Source organism: Saccopteryx bilineata, chromosome 7 (genome assembly GCF_036850765.1).
Source record: "Saccopteryx bilineata isolate mSacBil1 chromosome 7, mSacBil1_pri_phased_curated, whole genome shotgun sequence".
Taxonomy (NCBI): Eukaryota; Metazoa; Chordata; class Mammalia; order Chiroptera; family Emballonuridae; genus Saccopteryx; species Saccopteryx bilineata.
Window position 1 is genome coordinate 18597687 of NC_089496.1, and position 25922 is coordinate 18623608.

Consider the following 25922-nt stretch of genomic DNA (forward strand, 5'->3'; position numbering starts at 1 on the left):
ATCTTTTATTAAAGCAAAGAATAGTATATTTTAAAACTTTTTTTCTTTAATTGCTTTGTTTATTTTCTGTCATTTTACTGTCTTTTTTTTTTTTTTTTTTTTTTGTATTTTTCTGAAGCTGGAAACGGGGAGAGACAGTCAGACAGACTCCCACATGCGCCCGACCGGGATCCACCCGGCACGCCCACCAGGGGCGACGCTCTGCCCACCAGGTGGCGATGCTCTGCCCCTCCGGGGCGTCGCTCTGCCGCGACCAGAGCCACTGTAGCACCTGGGGCAGAGGCCACAGAGCCATCCCCAGCGCCCGGGCCATCTTTGCTCCAATGGAGCCTTGGCTGCGGGAGGGGAAGAGAGAGACAGAGAGGAAGGAGGGGGGGGTGGAGAAGCAAATGGGCGCTTCTCCTATGTGCCCTGGCCGGGAATCGAACCCGGGTCCCCCGCACGCCAGGCCGACGCTCTACCGCTGAGCCAACCGGCCAGGGCCTTACTGTCACTTTTTATCTCACTAGTGTAAAAACTTGGTCAGTCTTCTCTACTACGTTGTCTGCCAAGTCTAGATAGGCCCCAGTGCTTGGTAGACTCTCAGATGTTTGTTGAGTGAATCAATCTTGGTACAGTCTAAGGAAGCCTTCCTTACATGAAAACTATATTAATACACTCCTATTCCTCCTACTATCAATAATGCAAACATTCTTTACTGAACAGCAGTTAAAAATACTGTCCATAGATTTTCTTTTGAGTGTTAGTAACATGTTTCTCCTTGGGACATGGATGAGATCAGTAAAATAAAATACCAAATGTAAAATGAAGCTACAGGAAAAAGAAAATATAAGAATGAGCAGAATTAAGGCAAGCAGTAAAGTTCTTGCTAAAAAGCAATGGTGATATTATTTGGTCCACGCTGTCATGATACTATGTTGAATGAGATGTGGCCTCTGCCCTGTTCACCACAGTAAATGTGGAGGAAACAACTGAGAAGATAGAGGCTCATTTCAATGGAGGCATCAGTTTTGGTAAGCAGAGCTTTCCTCAGTCTGTTCCCAAAACATGGTAGTTAGTGCTTCAGGAGAGAAAGAGCTTTCAGACAAAAGGAAAGACATGACCTGTTGGCATGGCATTAAGAACCACCCTGATGGAAAGACTGCATTTTATAAGCAAGTAATTTATAGTGGTTCAATTATTCATTTATGTATCCAGGTGATTGATAAAATACTCAAATGAATTAGTGAGGAAATACTTACTGAGTGCTGACCTAATGCTGGCCAGTACTCCGTCCCTGATGTCAGACTGAGTGCTGACCTGATGCTGGCCAGTACTCCGTCCCTGATGTCAGACTGAGTGCTGACCTGATGCTGGCCAGTACTCCGTCCCTGATGTCAGACTGAATGGTACTGAGGAGGCGGGGAGAAGGCGGCTGGAAGAGGCTGGGAAGACTTTGTGGAAGAGGAGTGTTTGAGCTGCACTGTGTTCCTTCAAAATTTATATACTGAAGCCATACCTCCTAATGTGACTATATTTGGTGATAGGGCCTTAAAAGAAGTAATTAAGGGTAAATGAGATCGTAAGTGTGGGCAATGATCCAATATGACTGATGTCTTTATAAGAAAAGAGGGAAAAGAGGGGGTGGGAGAGAGGTAAGTAGACAGAGAGGTAGAGGGAGATATGCAGGGGCACACATGCACTGTGTCATGTGAGGACACAGTGGGAAGGTGGCTGTCTGCAAGGCAAGGGAGGAGGCCTCAGGGCAAACCAAATCTGCTAACACTTTGATCTTGGACTTCTAGCCTCCAGAACTCTGAGAAAATACATTTCTGTAGTGAAAGCCACCTAGTCTGTCCGGCTTTGTTATTAGTCTGCCAAAGACTAATACAAGAAGGAATTTGATCTCAGTCTTGAAGGATAGATAAGGCCATTTCTGAGAAATGGGATTGGTGAAGATCACTGCCTAGGGTCTGGTTCAGAAAAGCACTCAGCAGAAGTGACGGGTGAAAACCACAGAACAAGTTGAAATGTATGTAGCTTGTTGAATTAAAGAACAGAGAAGAGACCTGAGTGTGAATGTGGTGTGGGTGGTCCTTGAGGACTTGGGTACCATTGTGTCCTGGGTGGGGGAGGTGATTGTAGATCTTAATATCCAGGGAGAGAAGGTTTGTATTGGACATAGTAGAAAATCTGGGTCTTCTTTGGGATTTGGTATGATGTCGATTTTAGGAAGGTCGGAGAGGATATGATCTGTGGCAGAAATGAAAAATATGATGTGACTCCAAGAATGATCATAAAAGTAAACAAGAAGTGAGAATGTGGCACGAGCTGGGTGTTACTAGGAAGGATGGAGAGTTCATGAAGTTAATGGGCTGAGAGGTGTCCAGAGAGTTTGTCCTTGGGGTTCCGTGAGGACTGGCATGTTTGCAACTGAGCTACTGCTCGCCCCCCCCCCCCTTAAATACTTGAAAATAAGAGTTATCCTTCCTTTCCAAAAAGCTTTATTATTATTAATTAAGCACTTTCTTCCACCTGATACCATAACTTACTGTGTGTGAAAAGCCCAGGGGTGGTTCAGCTGCCCTTAATGCCCACAGGACCCGAGGGCGTTCCTGCCTACGAGGCACTGGTTCTCAGGGAGCCGCAAGGCCATCTGCTTCGCACGCTATATAAATTCAGTCGCTCAGATGGTCCTTATCTCTAAAGTAGTGTTTGTTTTTGCACTGTAGGATTTATGCATATTTATCTTAAAATTTTGGGATACTATAGAAACATATAAATTAAAAATTCAAATAATTCACAGTCCTACTGCTTAGATATAGGTGGTCTCAGTATTCAGGGAGTCAAACAGAGTGAATGGTTTTGCTTCCTCCTCTTTTTCAGTTAATGCGCATGGTTATTCAATACAGTAATATTATATTGTTGGTAATACTATATATTTTTTAGTTTAGAGTCCCTTGGTGATTTTCTCTGGGAGTTCCAAAAATGACATGAGGAATTAGCAATTTTTTTTTCCCAAGAAAGTTCTGATAGATGGTATTTGCAGTGGATGGGCAGAGGTTGAGTCGCACTCTTCGATGTGGAAACCTCTATGAAATTGTGTTTGGTAAATTAGAACTCACACATTTTTAAAGGATGTATTTGTGACAGCATGGAAAGGTTTTTTAGGTCATATTCACTGTATTATTTTACTCTTATATTTTGCTCTATTTCTCTTTTAATGTACAAAACTTAATGTTAAAGGAGCCAGTCAGTTAATAGAGAATAAAATGAAGGAAGTTCAGTCTTCCTGGAAATGGAATGTTTAGCTACGTGAGACAAACCAGCAAGGTAGGGAACTTGCCCTCCTTGGTGAGGTTGTACTTTACTTCGGATTAGTGAATGCTTGGCTTCTAAGAAGGTGCAAATTTTGCTTTGTTTGCATTTAATGTCCATAATGAATTGGCTTTCTAATTTGCAATACTGTAAATCTCTTTTTAAGTTATCATAAGGAATATTTATCATCTGCTTACTAGGGCTGAATAATGAATACCTTTTATCTTTTTGATGTTGCAGCGGACTCATGTTGACCAGGCTAGCTTCCAGGTTGATGCCTTTGGAACCTCGTTTATTCTCGATGTCATGCTAAACCAGTAAGTCTTTGTTGAGCTGCACTTATTTCTGTCCCCTCACATTGAATCCACTTTCTTATCATTCTGTAAAGTTTTGTTTTCTCACTGTATTTTACTTCATCTTCTGCTATCAGTTAAATACTACATTTAGAACTATTATATCTATTAATATTAATATCTATTATATCTCTTGTAAGTATAAAGGCTGGCAAAGAACAGGAAATATATATCTATTTGAAATTGAGAAGCTGGAACAGATGTAAGAATACGTTATGGAGAGCAAGACTTATTGCAATATTTTGCATAAGACTATGAGTGACCGAGGTTTCTATGACTGACAATAAATTGTGAAAATAATACTTTTGGTACTAAAACATCTTTCTTAAGAAGAGCAGAAAAGAGAATGTTACCTTTTTGGTTAATAATTCAGGGGACTGGTTGCGTGATGTGTTATTCTTAATAATGCCTTTGGACAGTTTGGTTTGGGAGTTGATTTCTGTGAGGTTTAGGGAGTTGGGATCATTTTGTATGTACTACCTAATTTTCGAAGTTGTTATTTGTCTACCTAGAATTTTAGGTTTAAACCAATAGAATGTTAGGTTTGAAAGTGTTTTTTGATAAATTACTGGATTTAATCTCTTCCCTTTGGGTAAATCCAGTGTTTAATAAATCTTACAGGACTTCTAGTTGTCTGTTCACTTTTGTAAAAAAAAGCATTTGTATTCCACGTCTTATCATGGGCAAGTGGAAAAAGACCAGGGCCCTGCCAGCCAGTGTTTCTGAGCTGAGCAGCTGTGGCCAACAGCTTTGCTGAAAGCAGCCATGCAGCAGCTCAGGAAGAACATTTGAGGCTAGAAGGACAGAAAGGAAGACCTATAATGAGGAACCACGTGTATCCTCAAAAAAGGATGTAGGAGGCAGGACTTAGAGCTGTGATATCCAGATAAGTAAGTAGTCACTAGCCTCTTGTGGCTTTTAGATATAAATTAATTCATTTAAATAAAACATGAGATTCTGTTTGTCAGTTGCATCAGCCACATTCCCAATGCTCAGTAGCCAGGTGCAGCTAATAGTCATCTGATTGGACAAGGCTAAACATTTCCATCTTAGAATGTTCTGTTGGATAGGACTGGCTTAGATTTCTTTTGGGGAATGAGCCCATGTGATCATATGAACTGTTGGGTTACTGAGCTACATCAGTCATTTTAGTCCAAGTGCAATGGAGTAATTTAATAATTAATTTACTAGTATTCTAATTTTTATAGACTTTTCTTACAAATATGGTAATACCATTTTTGCTGTATTGATGTGTTAGTTTACTTTTTTATTAAATTGTTTCAAAAGGTACATTTTATAAGTAATTATCCCTTCCCACATTTTTGTAGTTCACAAACCATTTCAATACTAAAAAGCATTGTGTTATATGGAAATTGACTATAGGGATGATCCAATAATGGGAGTTGGTTCTTCTTTAATAATGTATATTTAAAAAATGTAACATAGATTATATTTCTACTATGCCCATTAAAATAGAATTTATTTATTTATTTTTGTTTTTAAAATAATGGCCTAGCACATATATAAGTAAATATTTTATAACACACTGTATTTTTTCATGTAATTTCATACGGTATGACTAAGATTATATTAATATGATCTGTATCTTATATTTCTGCTTGATGTAAACACCCTAAAATTTACATGTTTAAATGACCTATTACAGTTTGTTTTTCAGTAATGTTGGTATTAAAGTTCTGAAACACTTATGATAATGGCATACATGCTCCTTAGAAAAATAATGAAAAAGCAGAAGAACAACCTGCTATAATTCCAGCACTTGGAGACTGATTGCCCGGTTTGAAGTTGTACCCCTCTCTGCCCTCACTCCTCCGTCCACCCTACTACTGTTCTCCTGCCTTGCCTAATTTTAAAAATATTATTCATCACCATTTAGGTTGAGATAGGTTGACTCACATGAAGTTGTCATTTTTTTGCAGGGCAAAAATTTGACTGCTAGTGTTTTCATATGCTCAACTAATGTCCCATATTTCATTCATTATTCTGTTCATTGTCTATTTTCTTCCATTAGAATGGAAGCTCCTTGAGGGCAGAGATTTTCTTTCCTTGATACTGTAGCCTTAACACAGAATAGGTGTGAAATTGTTGGGACTTCACACTGAATTGGGAACCAGAGACAGGACTTAGGCAGGAGACAGAGGAGGTGACGGGATGAGGATGGCTGTCAGTCAGGGAAGGGCGGCAGCAAGAAAGGAAAGGAGGATCAGTGTTTGGGACTAGCATCCAAAAAGCTGCACATATCTCTTTAGATGGGACTTGGAAAGTCGGGTTCCTAGGTTTCTATTTCAGTGACTCCCATCCCCCCTTTAAGTCATCATTCTGTGCCTAGCCCTGGCCTTGGTTTCTAGTTCCTGACATTTGTCACACCTTGACTTTCAGTTTTCAAACAAAGAAGGGATATTTATTCATGCCCATTCTGCCCAAACCACACTATTTCCTTTGGAGAAATCTGAGGCCTGGCGTGTTCTGCTCTGTTCCTGAAGGAGGAATACATATGATCGTGTGTATCAGAGTATGGAACTGAGGATAATAGGGTGAAGCAGAACTTTTTCTGAGATACTAGCAGAAACCTCCATTGGGCATTTTTCTTCTTACTGCAATGGAAATCTAAAATGATAAGAAATCAAAGGATAACATACGTGCATAAATAGAGATTCCTGAATTGAGGAATATGCAAAGTGCTTTTGGGGGGGCATTTATATTAAACATAGGTGGCAGGTAGCTAATTTCTTTATGCTATGAGAGCCAGGATGACTTAATACAAAGTTCTTTTTTCCTTTTTTTTTTTTTGAGGATGTTTTTATTTTATGATTTCAGTTTATATATTGTGGTTGCATTGGTTAAAGAAGTAGGAAGATGAAAATACTGAATATGCTCTTTAAAAACTTTCTTATGAAGCAATTTTAGGGCTATGGAACAGGTAGAGTTTTTTTGTTTGTTGTGTCTTAAACTGGAAACAAGTGAGTGTGTCTGTAGCTGGAGTCCAGATGCAGAATGGATACAATAGTAAATTTTTTAGACTGAACTGGAAAGAGCAGCGTCATTACATAATATTCCTTCTTAATGTTCCATAAACAGGATTATCTATAACTAAATTACAAAGGAGTTCAGCCTTTGGGTTGTAATTTCTACAGGAGGCAGGTAAAGAATATGGAATGGTTAGAAATGAAAAGCACAGCCAGTTCTTATTTTGTTGAGATTATGAAGAGTTGAAAAACAATTTTTAGTTTTTTTATGGGGTCACACAGTTGTGAAATTTCACTCTTTAGGACAGATATGTTAATAAAACCAAACATATGGCTTGGCCTGGTCAAATTAGTCCTGAAGCCACATTGGACCTTTCCAGAGGTCAGCAGCTGGTATATTTTATTGTAAAACATTTTACAGAATGAAAAAGGCTCAATGAAGACATTCATTTATTTATATTATTTGAGCAATTTAAGCCAAGTCTTTTCCTGTTATTCTCTCTCCTGTTTTTCAAGAAGTGGGTAATTAAACTGCCCAAAATAATGCACAAATATTGAAAAAATTTCTGTTCGGTACTCCTTGATTTGTTTACAACAGGTATCTTGAAAAAAAACAAAACACACGTGGACACACACACATACACACTCTGTGAGGAAGCAAATATTCCACATGGACTGTGGTTACTTGTTTTAGGATGTGAAACATAATTAGGAAGAAAGAACCTATCTTTATTTTTATTTTTATTTTTTTGAAGTGAGAAGTGGGGGGTAAGAAGAAAGACTCCTGCATGCGCCCGACCAGGATCCACCTGGCATGCCCACCAGGGGACAATGCTCTGCCCCTCTGGGGCATTGCTCTGCTGCTGCTGGAGCAATTCTAGTGCCTGAGGCAGAGGCCATGGAGCCATCTTCAGCACCTGGGCCAACTTTGCTCCAATGGAGCCTTGACTGCAGGAGGTGAAGAGAGAGACAGAGAGAAAGGAGAGGGGGGAGGGGTGGAGAAGCAGATGGGCGCTTCTCCTGTGTGCCCTGGCCAGGAATTGAACCTGGGACTTCCACACACTGGGCCGATGCTCTACCACTGAGCCAACTGGCTAGGGCTTGTTTTTTTTTAATTAATAAGCATTTATTAAGCAACTATTATGTGCCAACACTAGTCTAGGAAGAACCCATTCTTTTTTGTGTGTGTGACGGAGACAGAGAGAGACAGAGAGGAACAGACAGATAGGAAGGGAGAGAGGAGAAGCATCAATTCTTCATTGTGGCTCTTTGTTGCAGCTCCTTAGTTGTTCATTGATTGTTTTCTCATATATGCCTTGATCCGGTTAGTGGGGACTACAGCAGAGTGAGTGACCCTTTGCTCAAGCCAGCGACCTTTGGGCTCAAGCTAGCAGCCATGGGGTCATGTCTATAATTCCACACTCAAACCAGTGACCTTGGGTTCTCAAATCTGGCTCTTCTGCATCCCAGTCCAACACTCTATCCACTGCGCCACCACCTGGTCAGGTGAAGAACCCATTCTTTAAAACCTGTGTTCGAGAAGGGATTCTGTGGTATAGCTCACAGATCTTAAGATTATCCTACTCCTAAATTTTGGCTGTATTTTATAGATTCTCTCCCTCTTACATTCTTACTCCAATAACAAAAATTTTTTTTTCAGTTATGATCCCTATATCAGCCTCCTTTCTCCCCCTAATTTTACAGTGGTTGTGAGGGGAAATAGCTAGAGACCCAAGCATGAAGCTGTCAGCAGATGGGCTTGCCCATGCACAATGGAAAGTGGTGTAGTAATGGTGGGGAGGAGTTACTTGGCAGGGGGCAGGAGTCAGATCAGACAAGGAAACCCAGAAGCAGTTCAAAGGGGCAAGTCCAGTCTTGTCTTCTCTCATTTAGGAGAACCATTTGCCTGTTAGCCATCTTTTACTTGCTCTGCACTGGGACTCGAATTTGCAGAGAAAGTAGAAATCACAGTGAATACAAGACAGGGTGTGACTTCAGCTAGAATTGTAGGTTAGGTCTGAAAGAATCTTATTTACATAACTTAATGCTCTATTTACAGTTTTGTAAATAGAATGTGTACAGTGTGGATAAAAATAAGCAATGAAAATTGTGTAGAAGAGAAATCTATATTAATTAGTCCTTATCTCAGACAGTCCTTATTTTCATTTTATACACACACACACACACACGTATATAAACACATGTATGCACACATGTGTATATATATATATGAATGCATACATGTATGCATGTATACATACATATGTAGACACATATTTATTAAGCCTCTAGTAAGTGCTAAGAGTTCCTGTAGACCTTGCTCATTTGTTCATGTATTTATTCATTGACTCATATGTCCATCTATCTATTGTTTATAGGACACTTACCACAAACAGTGAGGGACAGTATGTGAAGGGACATAACACAGGTGTGGACAATAACACTGGGGGTGTGTCAGAACTTTACTCACCAGAAGGATATCATTTGCTGGAGATATTTATACTTTTTCTGCAGACACCAACTCTCGTTTGCTAGTTTCACATTATGACTGATTAAAAATTTTATTTAAGTGCTTTTAAAATATTGAAATACAATAAATACAGTATAGTCCAAATAATATATATGAGCAGTTTAAAATACAAAGAGAATACAGAATAACCACTAACCTTACCAGTGCTCCTGCAGTATGCTCTCCGCCTCCCTACCACTGGAAACGACACCCTTGACTTTTGTGATAATAATTTCATTATGGTTTTATCACCTACATTATACATCCCTAACCACAAAGGTACATGTCTCTCTTGCTCTTTTTTTTTAAATTGTAGGATGAACTTGTGGATTATTTTTTAAGCCGTGTTTGCATTCAATTATAGTCATTATTCTTTGTGTTGCTCAAATTGTCCAAAAGTTGGCTACTGGAACCCTTTCGTTTTGGTTCATATTATCTTTTGACATGATCAATTAAATTATTTTAATTCTTTTTTTTAAGCATTTTAATTTTATTTATTTATTTATTTATTTATTTTGTGACAGAGACAGAGAGAGTCAGAGAGAGGGACAGACAGGAAGGGAAAGAGATGAGAAGCATCAGTTCTTCGTTGTGACACCTGAGTTGTTCATTGATTGATTTCTTATAATGTGCCTTGACCGTGGGCCTTCAGCAGACTGAGTAACCCCTTCTCGAGCCAGCAACCTTGAGTCCAAGCTGGTGAGCTTTGCTCAAACCAGATGAGCCTGCGCTCAAGCTGGCAACCTCAGGGTCTTGAACCTGGGTCTTCTGCATCCCAATCCGACGCTCTATCCATTGCGCCGCCGCCCGGTCAGGCATGATCAATTAATTTTTAAGTGCTTCTTTGCTTTCTGGGATTAAAAGAAAGCCTTCTTGCCTTCTGGAACAACAGATTCACTTTTTACTTTAGAACTGATTTCTGTTTTTTTATGTTGACTCATTTATTGACTGACAATGCTTGTCTTTATTTTGCTGTTTTAATTGTATATTGTCATCTTATTACATAAAAAGTCAAAGACTGACAGCTATCACTTATTCTTGTTTTTATTTAAATATTGAACCAACATAGGAATCAATGACAAAAGCATTCCAATTAGTTGTCTTTTGTGGGGTGGGGGTTGGGGGGATTGCCTTACATATAATAACTAAATTAAGTGAAATAAAGGATTTCAGACATAGCTTCTTTCAGAATGTTCTGGTAGTTAACCATAAGTGGGGACTGAAGTAGTAATCAGGATTTTAAAGAAACAGAATTATAAGAAAATGTGACCTTGATATGCCCAAGGTTGAAGCAATCAATTAAAAAGGAACTGTTGTTTTCCTACCCACTAGTGAAATTCTTAATGTCTTTTTCTCTTCTCACCCAAAAAGATTTGATTGGAGATCTGTAAACCCTAATCAGTTTCAACTCAAAATCAGGAACTGATCTTGGTGTTCAGGTCTTTTTGACCATGTGGAGGAAACAGGTTATCTTTACAGCAATCAGTAGTGTGACATGGTCAAAGCCGATTCCGGTGGTATCAACCCAGGGAGAAAATGGACACTTATGGCCAGTAAACGGCTTCTGATAAAAATTCACAGAAATTTTGATCTTTTCTTTTCTCTTTCTTTGAGAGAGAGGAAAAGAGAGGGGAAGAGACAGAGAGAGAAGCATTAGCTCATTGTTCCCTTTAGCTGTGCACCCGTTGATTGCTTCTCACATGTACCCTGACCAGGGCTTGAACTGTGCCCTTGGGATTGAGCTGGCAACTCCAGGATCAAGGCTGCACCCTGGGATTGAACTGGTGAGACTGGTGGTCTGGGATGACACTCTATCCACTGCACCACCAGCTGGGGCTGATACTTTTTTCTGAGTTTGAAGATGGGTAAGATTTTGCCAGAGGAGAGATGATATAAAGCAGGGAGAAGAGACAGAGAATGACATGGTAATGTGAAAGTGCTCTGGGCTGATTTGTATAAATTTCAGGGAGCTGGGGGGGGGGGGGCCGGGAGACCAGGCTACTTTGTTAGATTGGAGCCTGTGAAGTAGGCCTAAGTGAGTTCTCGCTTGCCGTACTAACAAATATGGCCTTTATCTGATTGGTAATGGAGGCCTGTCAAAGTTTTTAAGTAATTGATTCTTAAAACTCAACCTGTTTTCAGAAAGATAACTTTATAATAGTATGGAAATTTGATTTATCATTAAAACAATAAACTGGTATGTTTGAGCTATTTAAATGCTTTCTTTTATTAGTGGTTTTGATTCTCAAAATAATTCTTTAATCTGATAGGTAGTATGACTTTTATGTCTATTGTAGGTGGTGATTTTACATATGGTATAATGAAATTGTTTTCCTATAGCACATTAAAACATTTTATTCTTATTGATTTTAGAGAGAAGGAGGAAGGGAGAGAGAAACATCAATTTGTTTTTCCACTTATTTATGAATTCATTGGTTGATTCTTGTATGTGCTCTGACAGGGGATTGGACCTATAAACTTGTTATATTGGGATGACACTTTAACCAGCTGAGCTACCTGGCCAGGGTTCCTATAGCACATTTTTTTTTAGGTGATAAGAGGGGAGATAGTGAGTCAGACTACCACATGTGCCCCGACTGGAATCTACTTGGCAACCCCATCAGCGGCTGATATTTGAGTACTAAGCTATTTTTAGCACCTGAGCCTGATGTGCTCGAACTAACAAGCTGCCCTCATCGCCTGGGGCTACACTCATACCAGTTGAGCCACTGGTGTGGGAGGGAAAAAGGGAAAGAAAGGAGAGCGGCGGGGAGAAGCAGATGGTCATTTCTTTTGTGTGCTCTCCCAGGAATCAAGCCAGGGACATCCACATGCCAGGTCAATGCTCTATCCACTGAGCCACTGGCCAGGCCCCTACAGTACATTTTTTTTTTTTGGGTAAAAAATATAAACAATTTTTATTGCTTTCTTTTTTTTTTTTTTTTTGGATCATTGTTTCTTTTTTATTTTTTTTTATTTTTTTATAAATAAATTTTTATTTTAATGGGGTGACATCAATAAATCAGGGTACATACATTCAAAGAAAACATTTCCAGGTTATCTTGTCATTTAGTTATGTTGCATACCCATCACCCGAAGAGAGACCGTCCTCTGCCACCCTCCATCCAGTTCTCTCTGTACCCCTCCCCCTCCCCTCCCCCTCTCCCTCCTTCCCTCCCCCCACCCCCCATAGACACCACACTCCTGTTCATGCCTCTCAGTCTCGCTTTTATGTCCCACCAATGTATGGAATCCTGCAGTTCCTGTTTTTTTCTGATTCGCTTATTTCACCCCGCATAAGGCTACCAAGACTCCACCATTCCGCTATAAGTGATCCGATGTCACCATTTCCCCTAGCTGAATAATATACCATGGTGTATATGTGCCCCATCTTCTTTATCCAGTCCTCTATTTTTTTTTTACAGTGATTAAAAGCCTTTAAGCAAACTCTTGGCCAATACAGCAAGAATCCATAAATGAGTAGTGTCCTTAACATGTTCCCCAAGTCCAAGTTGGCCCCCTCACCATGCCAAATCCCTGAAAAATGCAACCCAACCACAGTTCAGTCTGTTAGGAGCTGTCACAGGGAGCAGGAGTCCAGGAAAGTTCCCCACAGGAAAAGTCCATATGGCACTGGAATTGTTGTCACCATTCTATACTTTGCAGCTCATGTCCAAGTCCTAATGAACGCTGCTTCTAGCTGGTAATGATTCAGGTAGACTGGAAAAAGCCATTTGCAGCATGCGTGGATATGGAGCTCCTGTTCTCCTCTGCCTGGAGAGTTGAGACCAGGTTGTTTTTCCCTGGAGCTCTGTGACTGTGGCCTGGTAAAGAGAACCTTGGGATACACTAAGCTGGGTGGCAAAGGTAAATTCATAATACAAGTTGGCAAAAGGAGGAAAGAGAGCTCTAAATTAAGAGTAGATCCCAGCCTGAAATATGAGTGAGGCATTGAGGTAGGAGGAATAAAGGAAACACTATATATTAAGCAAAGTAGCAGAAAATAGGACTATCAATACCCACAACAGAGATCTTTGAGGGAAGAATAAAAAACCTAACTATTCAGGCAAAACATAGTTAAGTGGCCCTTGTGCAAATGAGATCAGTTTACCTGCTTCTTGGAAGAAATACCCTTGGCTCCTCCACAGTGTCGTAGATGGAGCCGACGGCCCTGGGCACCTTCAACCTTCAGTGGCAAACCCCAGCTTTCTGGGCAAAGTTAGGTCATAGGTGGCTGGAGCAGGGCTGGAAGAGACTGAACCCTCCCTTAGAGGAGCGAGGGGGAAGCCCACCTCCAGTGTCCCTGTTTCCTCACAGCAGAGGCGTGTAAGCCTGGCAGGCTTTAGCTCAATGACCTTCCTTTCCACTATTGAAGCAGGACCCAGATGGCATCCTATGAGACCCCTTTGGGGTGTTGGAGCCTTTAAGGGTGTATCCTAAAAGCTGGTAGTTCCCCCTGATCTCTATTGGGCTTTTTCTGCCTCTAGGTATCTTAAGAGCCATTCTCAGAAGATCTCGCTGAGGGGTTTGAGGATCCCCATCCGCCTATATAAATCTTTTCCATATATCTGGAGCTATTTGGAAAAAAGACAGAACAGTGTTATTAGCTAGATCTAATAAAGAAGGTAGTAGTTTGCAGGTGAAAAAGATTTGGTGTCTCCTGTTCATCAGCATTCAAGAGAAATGTAAATTTTTTTTTTTTTTAAGAAAAAGCATGATATGGTAGACCCGTCGGAGTCATTGGCCTGGTGTGCAGGATTCCTGGGTTCGATTCCCGGCCAGAGCACACAGGAGAAGCGCCCATCTACCTCTCCACTCCCTCCCCTCTCCTTCCTCCCGGCCTCCCTCCTCCTACCCGCAGCCAAGGCTCCACCGGAGCAAATCCACCCTGGGCACTAAGGATGGCCCCATGGCCCCCGCCCCAGTCGCTAGAATGGCTCTGGTTGTAACAGAGCAACATCCCAGATGGGCAGAGCATTTCCCCCGGTAGGCATGCCAGGTGGATCCCAGTCAGGCGCATGCAGGAGTCTGTCTGACTGCCTCCCCATCCCCATCCTCAGAAATATACAAAAAATAAATAAATAAAAGAAAAAATACTAAAAAAAAAAAAAAACCCACAAAAAGGGGGGGGGCATTCCCTTGTGCTAAAGCTCCAGGGAGCATGGAGTGAGCTTGAGTATGTCCTATGAAACATGGAGCTCTATGTTTACTTATAAGTCTTTGAAGAAGGAGGAACTGCTGAAATAGTTTATCAGCATTTGTCCCTAAGACAGCAGTCTTTATAGTGGAAACACCATACGTAAATATTTGCAGTCTGTAGATTAAGGGGGGAATATGGCAAATGATGAAAAGCCATGATCTTTGTGCCCCTCCCCTCCCCCAACCCCCTCCCTCTCCTCCCCCCATCCTGTAACCCCAACACTGTTGTTCATGTCTCTGAGTCTCATCTTTATGTCCCACCTATGTATGGAAACATATAGTTCTTAGTTTTTCTCTGATTTACTTCTTTCACTCAATATAATGTTATCAAGGCCCATCCATGTTGTTGTAAAAGATCCTATGTCATCATTTCTTATGGCTGAGTAGTATTCCATAGTATATATATACCAAAGCTTTTTAAGCCACTCGTCCTCTGATGGACACTTGGGCTGTTTCCAAATCTTTGCTATTGTGAACAATGCTGCCATAAACATGGGGGTGCATTTCTTCTTTTCAAACAGTGCTATGGTGTTCTTGGGGTATATTCCTAACAGTGGTATAGCTGGGTCAAAAGGCAGTTCGATTTTTAATTTCTTGAGGAATCTCCATACTGTTTTCCACAGTGGCTGCACCAGTCTGCATTCCCACCAGCAGTGCAGGAGGGTTCCCTTTTCTCCACATCCTCGCCAGCATTTATTCTGTGTTGTTTTATTGATGAGCGCCATTCTGACTGGTGTGAGGTGATATCTCATTGTGGTTTTAATTTGCATTTCTCTAATCATTAGTGATGTTGAATATTTTTTCATATGCCTATTGGCCATCTGTGTGTCCTCTTTGGAGAAGTGTCTATTCATCTCTTTTGCCCATTTTTGGATTGGATTGTTTGTCCTCCTGGTATTAAGTTTTACAAGTTCTTTATAAATTTTAGTTATTAGCCCCTTATCAGACGCTATGTCAAATATATTCTCCCATTGTGTAGTTTGTCTTTTTATTCTGTTCTTATTGTCTTTAGCTGTGCAGAAGCTTTTTAGTTTGATAAAGTCCCATTTGTTTATCCTGTTTTTTATTTCACTTGCCTGTGGAGACAAATCAGCAAATATGTTGCTGTGAGAGATGTCAGAGAGCTTACTGCCTATGTTTTCTTCTAAGATGCTTATGGTTTCATGGCTTACATTCAAGTCTTTTATCCATTTTCAGTTTATTTTTGTGAGTGGTGTAAGTTGGTGGTCTAGTTTCATTTTTTTGCAGGTAGCTGTCCAGTTTTCCCAACACCATTTGTTGAAGAGGCTGTCTTTACTCCATTGTATTGTCTTACCTCCTTTGTCAAATATCAGTTGTCCGTAGAGCTGTGGGTTTATTTCTGAGTTCTCTGTTCTGTTCCATTGATCTATGTGCCTGTTCTTATGCCAGTACCATGCTGTTTTGAGTACAATGGCCTTATAATATAACTTGATATCTGGAAGTGTGATACCTCCCGCTTTTTTCTTCCTTTTCAGGATTGCTGAGGCTATTCGTGTTCTTTTTTGGTTCCATATAAAGTTTTGGAATATGTGTTCTATATCTTTGAAGTAAGTCATTGGTATTTTCATTGGTATTGCATTGAATTTATAAATTGCTTTGGGTAATATAGACATTTTAGTGATGTTTATTCTTCCTAACCATGAGCACGGTATATGCCTCCACTTATTCGTATCTTCCCTGATTTCTTTTATCAATGTTTTATAATTTTCCGAGTACAAGTCTTTAATCTCCTTGGTTAGATTTATTCCTAGGTACTTTATTTTTTTGGTTGCAATGGTAAAGGGGATTGATTCCCTGATTTCTCTTTCTGACAGTTCATTATTAGTGTATAAAAATGCCTCTGATTTCTGAGTATTGATTTTATATCCTGCCACCTTGCCAAATTCTTTTATCAGGTCTAGTAGTTTTTTGACTGAGACTTTGGGGTTTTCTATATACAATATCATGTCATCTGCAAATAATGATAGTTTTACTTCTTCTTTTCCAATTTGGATGCCTTTTATCTCTTTTTCTTGTCTGATTGCTGTGGCGAGGACTTCCAGAACTATGTTGAATAAGAGTGGTGAAAGGGGGCACCCCTGCCTTGTTCCTGATCTTAAGGGGATTGCTTTTAATTTTTGCCCATTGAGTATGATGTTGGCTGTGGGTTTGTCATAGATGGCCTTTATCATGTTGAGGTATGTTCCCTGTATTCCCACTTTGCTGAGAGTTTTGATCATGAATGGGTGCTGGACTTTATCAAATGCTTTTTCTGCATCTATTGAAATTATCATGTGGTTTTTCTCTTTTCTTTTGTTTATGTGATGAATCACATTGATTGATTTGCGAATATTGTACCAGCCTTGCCTCCCAAGAATAAATCCTACTTGATCATGGTGTATGATTTTTTCCATATATTGCTGGATCCGGTTTGCTAATATTTTATTGAGGATTTTTGCATCTAAGTTCATCAGGGATATTGGCCTATAATTTTCTTTCTTTGTGTTGTCTTTGCCTGGTTTTGGAATCAGAATTATGCTTGCCTCATAAAAGGAGTTTGGAAGTCTTCCTTCCTCTTGAATTTTTTGAAATAATTTGAGAAGGATAGGAGTTAGTTCTTCTTTGAATATTTGGTAGAATTCACTTGTGAAGCCATCAGGCCCCGGACTTTTCTTTTTGGGGAGTTTTTTGATAGCTGTTTCAATCTCATTTGTTGTAATTGGTCTGTTTAGGTTTTCTGATTCCTTCAGATTGATTTTTGGAAGATTATATGATTCAAGGAATTTGTCCATTTCATCTAGGTTGTTTAGTTTTTTGGCGTACAGTTCTTCATAGTATTTTCTTACAATATTTTGTATTTCTGTTGTGTCAGTTGTTATTTCTCCACTCTCGTTTCTAATTTTATTTATTTGAGTCCTCTCTCTTTTTTTCTTGGTGAGTCTTGTTAAAGGTTCATCGATCTTGTTTACCTTTTCAAAGAACCAGCTCCTGGTTTCATTGATCCTCTGTATTGTTTCTTTAGCCTCTATGTCATTTATTTCTACTCTGATCTTTATTATTTCCTTCCTTCTACTAGCTCTGGGCTTTACTTGTTGTTCTTTTTCTAGTTCTTTTAGATGCAGGGTTAAGTTGTTAATTTGAGCTTTTTCTAGCTTCTTGAGGTATGCCTGTAATGCTATAAACTTCCCTCTCAGGACTGCTTTTGCTGTGTCCCATAAATTTTGAGTTGATGTATGCTCATTATCATTTGTTTCTAGGAATTTTTTAATTTCTTCTTTGATCTCAATGTTAACCCATTCATTGTTTAATAACGTGCTATTTAGTTTCCAAGTGTTTGAATGTTTTTCAATTTTTCTATTGTGGTTGATTTCTAGTTTAATGCCATTGTGATCAGAGAAAGTGCTCGATATGATTTCAATCTTCTTAAATTTGTTGAGCCCGCTTTTGTGCCCTAACATGTGGTCTATTCTAGAGAATGTACCATGAGCGCTTGAAAAGAATGTATATTCTGCTGTTTTAGGGTGAAAGGTTCTGAAGATATCTATTAAATCGAGTTCATCTAATATGTCCTTTAAGTCTGCTGTTCCTTTGTTGATTTTCTTTCTTGAGGATCTATCTAATGATGTTAATGGGGTATTGAAATCTCCTACTATTATAGTATTGCTGTTGATCTCACCCTTTAAGTCTATCAAAGTCTGCTTTATATATTTAGGTGCTCCTATATTAGGTGTGTAGATATTTATAATGGTTATATCTTCCTCTTGGATTGCTCCCTTTATCATTATGTAGTGACCTTCTTTATCTCTAACTATGGTCTTTGTTCTAAAGTCCATTTTGTCTGATATAAGTATTGCTACCCCAGCTTTTTTTTCATTTCCATTTGCGTGAAATATTTTTTCCATCCTTTTATCTTCAGTCTGTGTGCCTCTTTTGATTTAAGGTATGTCTCTTGTAGACAGCATATGTATGGGTCCTGTTTTCTTATCCACGCAGCTACCCTATGTCTCTTGATCGGATCATTTAATCCATTTACATTTAAGGTTATTACCGATATGTAATTGTTTATTGCCATTTTTTTTCTTTAAAACTGTTTTTCTCTTTTGCTATATTCTTTTTTTCCTTTGATCTGTTTACAACAGGTCCCTTAGCATTTCTTGCAGCCTTGGTTTGGTTGCAGTGAAATCCTTGAGTTTTTTTTTTGTCTGTAAAGTTTTTTTTTTCTCCTTCAATTTTAAATGATAGCCTTGGTGGATAAAGTAGTCTTGGTTGTAGGTTCTTGTTCTGCATTACTTTGAATATTTCTTGCCATTCCCTTCTGGCCTCAAGTGTTTCTGTTGAGAAGTCAGAAGTAATCCTTATGGGCGCTCCTTTGTAGGTGATAGTCTTTTTTTCTCTAGCAGCTTTTAATATTTTCTCTTTATCATTTAGCTTTGATAATTTAATTATGATGTGTCTTGGTGTTGGTTTCTTTGGGTTTCTCCTTATGGAGTTCTCTGTGCTTCCTGAACATGTGAAATGTTTTCCTGCCTTAATTGGGGGAAGTTTTCCGCTATAATATATTTGAACAAAGTCTCTATCCCTTGTTCTTTCTCTTCTTCTTCAGGAACCCCTATGATGCGGATGTTGTTTCTCTTCATGTTGTCACAGAGCTCTCTTAGAGTTTCCTCAGACTTTTTGAGTCTCTTTTCTTTTTTCTGCTCTGCTTCCGTGCCTTTATTTATTGTGTCCTCTAACTCACTGATTCGATTCTCTGCTTCATCCATCCTGCTTTTAATTCCTTCCATTGTATTCTTTATTTCAGATATTGTATTTGTCATTTCTGTCTGATTCTTTTTTATTATTTCAATGTCCTTTTTTATATTTGTTATCTCTTTATTTAGGTTTTCGTAATGACCATCTATGGTGGTTCTAATATCTTTGAGCATCCTAACAATCGTTATTTTAAACTCTGCATCTGGTAATTTGGTTATATCTGATTCACTTAGTTCCTTTTCTGGGGATTTCTCTTGGTTTATTTGTGTTGTATTTCTCTGCCTCCGCATTTTCTCTTCACGAGAGTGGCTGTGATCACGTGCTTGGGTACACAAGGGTTGGTGGCCTTGGCCTTTGCCCCGCCCCCGTGTGTGAGGTTATGCTCAGTCCTGAGGGCACTGGCGAGCACCTTTGCTCAGCTGCGGGTCTCCGCCTGTTTCCGAGCTTTCGCCCTGCCTTTGCAGGATGATCCCACTCAAGGAACAGCTGCTAGCCTTGGCTCTACCGCCAGGCAAGGCTGCGTGCCCAAGCTCAGCTTCGTAGCGGAACTCCGCCTCTTCTGGGCTTTTGGCTCCACCCCCGCGGGAGGAGCCGGCTACCAAGTCAGACCGCAAGCCTGGGTTGCACAGGCGGGGCAGGGATGTGCTCCTCTGCCCTTGCTCTGGGGCTGGTTTCTACCCTTTCTGGGTTTCCTGCCCTTCTCCCGGAGGCTGGATTACAGGCTGCTGGCAGCTGAGTTTAGCCGCTTTTGCACGCCCCCTTCTCCCTAGCCGGGCAAGATTGAGCTCACACCTGAGCCCACTGGTGGCCAGCCGGCTTCCGCCCCTGCCAGCAGAACCGCGCTTTTGTCTCCCACTGCTGCCCACTCTCCGGTGCGCCCTCAGCCGCGTGGGTGGAGGCGTTGCAGCTCGGACCCTAAGACTCACTACTGTAGACCCGAAAGCTCCCTCCTTCTATGCGACTCTGCTCTGAATGCCGCGGGGGAGCTTGTTTGGCTGCTCTCCTGCTTCCCTTTGCTGGTATTGCTGTTTCCGGGGGAAATATTCACTTCAGCTTTGGGGAGTGACTCGTCCCAGGGGTTAGGGTGGCTATCTCCCAAAAATTTTTCTCCCTATGCCTCCTAGATTGCACTCTCTTCCTGTTACTGTGGTTCTCTCCCCTCTCCTTCCGTCCCCAGGAGCCCCGGGTGAGTGTTTGTGAGAGAGATGTTCTGCGTGGTCCCTTTAAGAAGGATCCTGGGTCTGAGAAATCAGACTCTCTCACAAACAGTATCCTGACTTGTTTCCAGCTAAATACTGTCCTTATGCTTCTTCTGGGCTCTCGGGCTGCAGGCTGGGGCTTTGTTCCTGGGGCTCAGGACCCTTCCCCCTCTGCTAAACTCACTTCCCGCCACGCGAGTCTCTCCCTGCTGCCGTTCGCTCCGAGAAGCTGGGCAGCCCTCTCCGCGTTTCCGCCTTTCCGCTTTTCCTACCAGTCTCTGTGTGGCTTCTTCAGCGTTCCTGGGTTGAAGAGTCCTTTTAGTTTAGTCCAAAGTTGGTTTTTCCAGCTGATAGTTCATAAAATTAGTTTGTAATCCACATTGGTTCTGGGAGGTAGATGCTGGTACGTCCGCCTACTCCAGCGCCATCTTGTCTCTCCCCCTACAGTACATTTTGATAACAAATTAGTTTAGGGTGCTTTGGGCTAAAAGTGTCTGACTCAAAGAATCTCACCTAATTGGAAATTCTTTCCTCTTATAACAGTGAAGCCAGAGGTTGGGCAGCCCCAGGTGTGGCTCTCGCTCTGCTGCTTTGCCCTTCTTGGGCTGGAAAAGACAAAAAGACCACCTCCTCCTCTTTCTCACTGTAGGGAATCAGGAAACTTTCTTTACTGAAACTTCCAAAGTCTTGTCGGCCAGTATTGATTCACACTTCAAGCTAACCCAGTCCTTGGCAAAGGACAAGGTCTCTGTGATTAGTTGATACTAAGCAGAATCACCCTGGGGTGGGTGTGAGCTTCCCATACCCATTCCCTGTCACATGGGAGAAGGGGTCTCTGACCTATTCAGGATTCTATTGGCTAGTAGCATATGGGGTAGATATTAGAGAGATAGCCAATAGAGTCTGTAAAAGACAACTTTGTATGTGTATCTCTCTTGACCAGAGATTGAACCTGCAACTTTGGTTTATTGGGACAACACTCTAACCAACTGAGCTACTCAGCCAGGGCATGCAAAAGACAACTTTGGGTAAAGGTGATGTTCAAAGAATAGGTTGAAGTGCTATTGTAATACTATTGCCGAGTTAATTCCACAGACTCTCAGAAATGAGAATGCTCTGATCTTCTAAATGCACACCCTATTATACTGGATCCAAGAGGGGCTTCTTTTATATAAAAAAATGAGCTATGGGACAGTAAAACCTGAGAATTTTCATTCATTGGCTTTTGTAGTCCCATGTACATCTTATTATTCATATCCACCGAGACCCTGTAATACATTGCTTTAAATTCTTTTTTCATTTTAGTAACTTTTGCTGTAAGGAGCTGAATAGATTCTAAGTAACAAATGTCAGGTAGTCCAGGAATCGCTCTAGAGAGGATGTGAAATTCAGCCTCTGAGTCTGGACCCTACTTGAGCCTGCAGCTTCCATGGTGGGAGAGTGAGTATGCCCAGGGCCTTTGCAGCCCTTGCTGTACCCTTCTATACCTCACTCATCCCTGCAGTCTGTCCTCCCCTGCTGGTTGTCAGCCGGCTCCCTTGGTCCTGTTAATCACCTGTTCTCAGATAACATTATTCCATGCTGATGTGCTGTCTGGGTCTAGCCCCCTTCTTAGTCCATGTGTGTGACTTTTTAGAGGTATTCCTGCCTCTTCAGGGTAACACGATGAACTGACTCTAAAAGATCATACTTCAGGCCAGCTAGGAAAACAGGGAAGGCTTTTGAGCACTGTGATGTCTCTTAAATCTCACTGCACCAAATGCACGATGTGCACAGAGCTAGCTCCATTGAGAGGACCGTTGGAGCCCGCGGACCAGGGTCACGCCAGACTTCCCTGAGCAGTTCCGAACACTCAAGCATACTCCTTTAGGAAAAGATCAAGAAAACTTTCATAATGAAAGCTTCTAAGTTTTCTGATACAAATAATATGGAAAAATCCTTTTAAAAATTATCTGAGTAGTTTTATGTTATTTGAAGTGCACTGCACAGTGAAAAGGTTGTCATTCCTCAGCCAGATCAGATGTCCTGCTGTCACTGAGCAGGCCCTTCCCTTCCATGGCTTTGTCTCTTTGGAGCTGATTTTGATGTGGATCTAGTTCATAGCTTTAAAAATAAAATTTTTTTTTTCACTCTGGTTCCACCCTGAATCTCCTTCTAAAGCTGATGGCTCAGATTTTAATTGACAACAAACGTAATAGAGGTCACAGAAAATCCCATTTTTCACTTTGCTATGCACCTTGAATTTAAAGCATACAATCCCACAAACTTCCTAATTAAAATTTATCATGTGAATAGATAGTCTTCAAAGCTGGAGTGGTGAAAAGGCTTTGAAACAGCCCTCTGGCAGTGGTTTTTAAAAGGCCATTTAGTTAACTGGGAACACATGGCTGTGGCTCGGAATTCCAGAGGATTTTAGAGAAATAGCAGATGTGGATTTATTCCTCCCACTGAAGAAATGATCACGAGAAGCGCAGTACCTGGACGAGAGGCTCAGGGTTTCTTTCCCTGCGCACCACCGACTGCTACTGAGGAATGTCCGCAAGGACTATCCTTTTCTGTCCGTAACTAGCCTGCGGACCCACCCTCCCGAGGACATCTTACCTTTTGTGATAGGTTAGCCCAGTCATACCAAGTCGGTTTCTACATTAATGTCTGGCTTCCCCATTAACAGTGTTCCTAACCCCGTGATCTCAGCTCGGACTGCAAGGTGCAATTAACTGGGAGTTTTAAAAACTAACAATAGCTGGGTTAGTGCAGTGGTTTCCTAGTGTGGTCCTGGACCAACAGCGTCCGCCTCACCTGGGAACTTCGGAATGAACATTCAAAATCCTCACTCAGACCTACTGAATCAAAACTTCTGATGGACTGGGACCTAAGAACATGGGTTTTCACCAGCTCTTTGGGAGATTTTGATCTCTGTTCAAGTTGAGAACCACTGACCTAGTATTTTTTCCCCCTCACATTCTCTTCCTGTCGGTGTCTTCTCATGATCTTGATCTAGTCATACTGCAACCCTGTACCTATCTGATACCCATCCTCTTGCATAGGAACATTTTTGTTTAAGGTTTAGTAGTTAATAACTGTTTTCATTTATAATAAAGATAATGTCTTCTGGGTAAATCCTATTGATAAATATGACCAGTTTGTTGTTTATTTTTTTTCTAAACATGCTTGGCTATTACAAATTTTGTTGAAGAAGCCTTCCTACTGGGCCCTGTGTGGTTTGCTCTGGCCTGAGGTGGTGTATTCTTGAATGAACTACTCAGTCATTCACTGCGAGTTTGTTTTGCAATAATAGGGGCATGTCCATGGCATCAGGTTATTTGGGATTTTAGATCCAATCATTGTCATGACTTTCCAGTTCACGATATAATAAGAGAGGAAAGGCCACACAACAGGAAGCCACAGATGGCAGCTTTGGCTGGCTGCTGGCTGGCTAATATACCGTGCTTCCCATAGGAAATATTATTGGCACTTGAGGGAACAATGCAAAAGTTTGTAGAGAAAACAAATGTAGCCTATACATTCTGGGGTGGCAGGTACTTTGTGTTTGTTTTGCCAGTTGTAGGTGTTTGATTAAATAGTAGTACCTGTACCCACAAGAGGCACCAACCAAAGTGCTTAGAAATATAGACTTTGTAGCTAGACTGTCTGGGTTTGGAAACTATGCCAGTTACTAGCTGTATGACCTGGGCTAAGTCAGTGAACTGATCAGTGACTGGATTTCTCCCCCTGTGAAGTAGGGAAGGGAACAGTATTTTTCTCATAGGGTGCTTGGCAGATTAAATGGGTTAATGTATCTGAAGCCCCCAGAACAGTGCCTGGCATTTAGAGGTGCTCAGTAAGTGTATAGCTATTACTAGCTAACAGAGGCACTTTCCTTTAAAGAATTGTTGTAAGGCTAGGTGTCTTAAAGGGACCAGCTAACTTTGATATAATTAGGATTAAAAGGGAGTTCGGCTCTGAGATGATTATTGGAGTTTTCTTAAAGCACATATAACAAGGTTTTAATGAAAGTTTCAAGCCTTATTTGTACTTATTAACTTGGTAAACTCCCTGAACAAATTTAAGTAATAGAAATGAACAGTTCCAAATCCCTCCTGGGCAATTCTGAAACCCCCAAAGCTCTGAAAACAGGTTTTGTAAGTTTGCAGCCACTCATTTGGCATTAAAGATCTCATTTGCACATATCCCTATTAGTTTTGTTCACTGCCATAACAAATTACCCTAAATTTCGCGGCTTCAAACAACACAGACTGATTGTCTCAAGCTTCCGTGGGTCAGAAGTCCAGTCCAGCTGGGTCCCCTGCTTAGCGCCTCACAGGCCTCAGTCATGGTGCATCAGGGCTGGGCTCCCTCCTGGAGGCTCTTTGGGGGAAGAATCTACTTCCAAGCACTTTTGAGTTGTTGGCAGAATTCAGTTCCTTGTGATTATACATAGTTCTAAGGTCCTCACTGCCTACTAGCTGTTGGCCACGGGTTATTCTTCCAGAGGCTACCCACATCCTTTGGCCAGTGAACCCCTTCCTCTTTCTTTAATAGCAGCAATGGCCGGTCAAGTCCCCCTCAGGCTTTGAATCTCTCTGATCCCCTTCTTCCGCCTCACCTTTTCTCTGCCTTCCTTTCCTCTTCCACTCTCTCCCACGGACTCTTCTGCCTTTCTCTTTTGCTTTTAATGGCTCCTGTGATGACATTGGTTCTACCCAGATAATCTAGGACAATCTCCCTAATTTTAAGTCAGTTGACTCATAACCTTAAATCCATCTGCCACATCTCTTCATGCAGTACCTAGATGAGTACTTGATCGACTAACTAGAGAATGGGAACCGTGGGGTTATCTTGAGGGCTCTGCCTAATCAAAATGCACTGAACTGTTTAACAGTATTTATTTATCCCAGTTATTGTGACTGTCATTTGGTACATAGATATCAATTCATTCGATTGTAGGTTGTTGTCTTTGATCTTGCTGGGAATATTAGATAACATATGATATACCCACATTGTTCCCTTTCTAAAATGAAAAACTTTCCCAACTTGGAAACACATCTGGTCTCAAGGGTTGTTAAGAGATTGTGGATGTATTATAAAATGTTACAGGTGAAAGATATTTTAAAAAGCATTAATATTTTTATATACTTAAATTTATAAATACTGTGAAATGGTACATGTGTAACACTCACTACTTGAGAGAAGGGATATTATAAATATATGTCCTTTGGATTCATACTTAGAGAACTGAAAGGGACTTTCAAGATAGATTCATTATGTTAAAGATTCAGAAGGAGGCATCAATATTACAGATAAGGAAAAGGATGAAAGAGAACATTTATTAAACACTACGCTGTTCACTTCACACACACAGACACGTGTTGTGTGGCTGTGTGTAATTTAGTCCTATAACTTGTGTATTTTTTCATTTTATAGTTGCTGGAATCAGGGATCAAGGAAACTGAGCCCCTTGTTCAGGGTCACTTGGCTTGTCAGTGTGGAACAAGAATTTGAACTTGGTTCTGCTTCAAAGTTCGCTTTCCCCATTCATCAGAGAAGCATCTATTTGGAAACAGATGTGGAATTTCAACTCTAGTCTCCTGTCCCATCCTATTAAGATAGTTGTTTTTAATACATA

The 25922-nt window shown here is 40.8% G+C and overlaps 1 protein-coding gene across 11 annotated transcripts in view; it reads left to right on the top strand.

The window, feature by feature from the left end:
- The window catches only part of ADAM22 (ADAM metallopeptidase domain 22), a 273466-nt gene that overhangs the window by 37004 nt on the left and 210540 nt on the right, over nucleotides 1-25922 (top strand). For all 11 annotated transcript variants that reach the window (XM_066238167.1, XM_066238155.1, XM_066238156.1 and 8 more), the window contains exon 3: nucleotides 3538-3614. In XM_066238167.1, the coding sequence (XP_066094264.1) occupies nucleotides 3538-3614 (77 nt within the window). The remainder of the gene's footprint in view (nucleotides 1-3537; nucleotides 3615-25922) is intronic.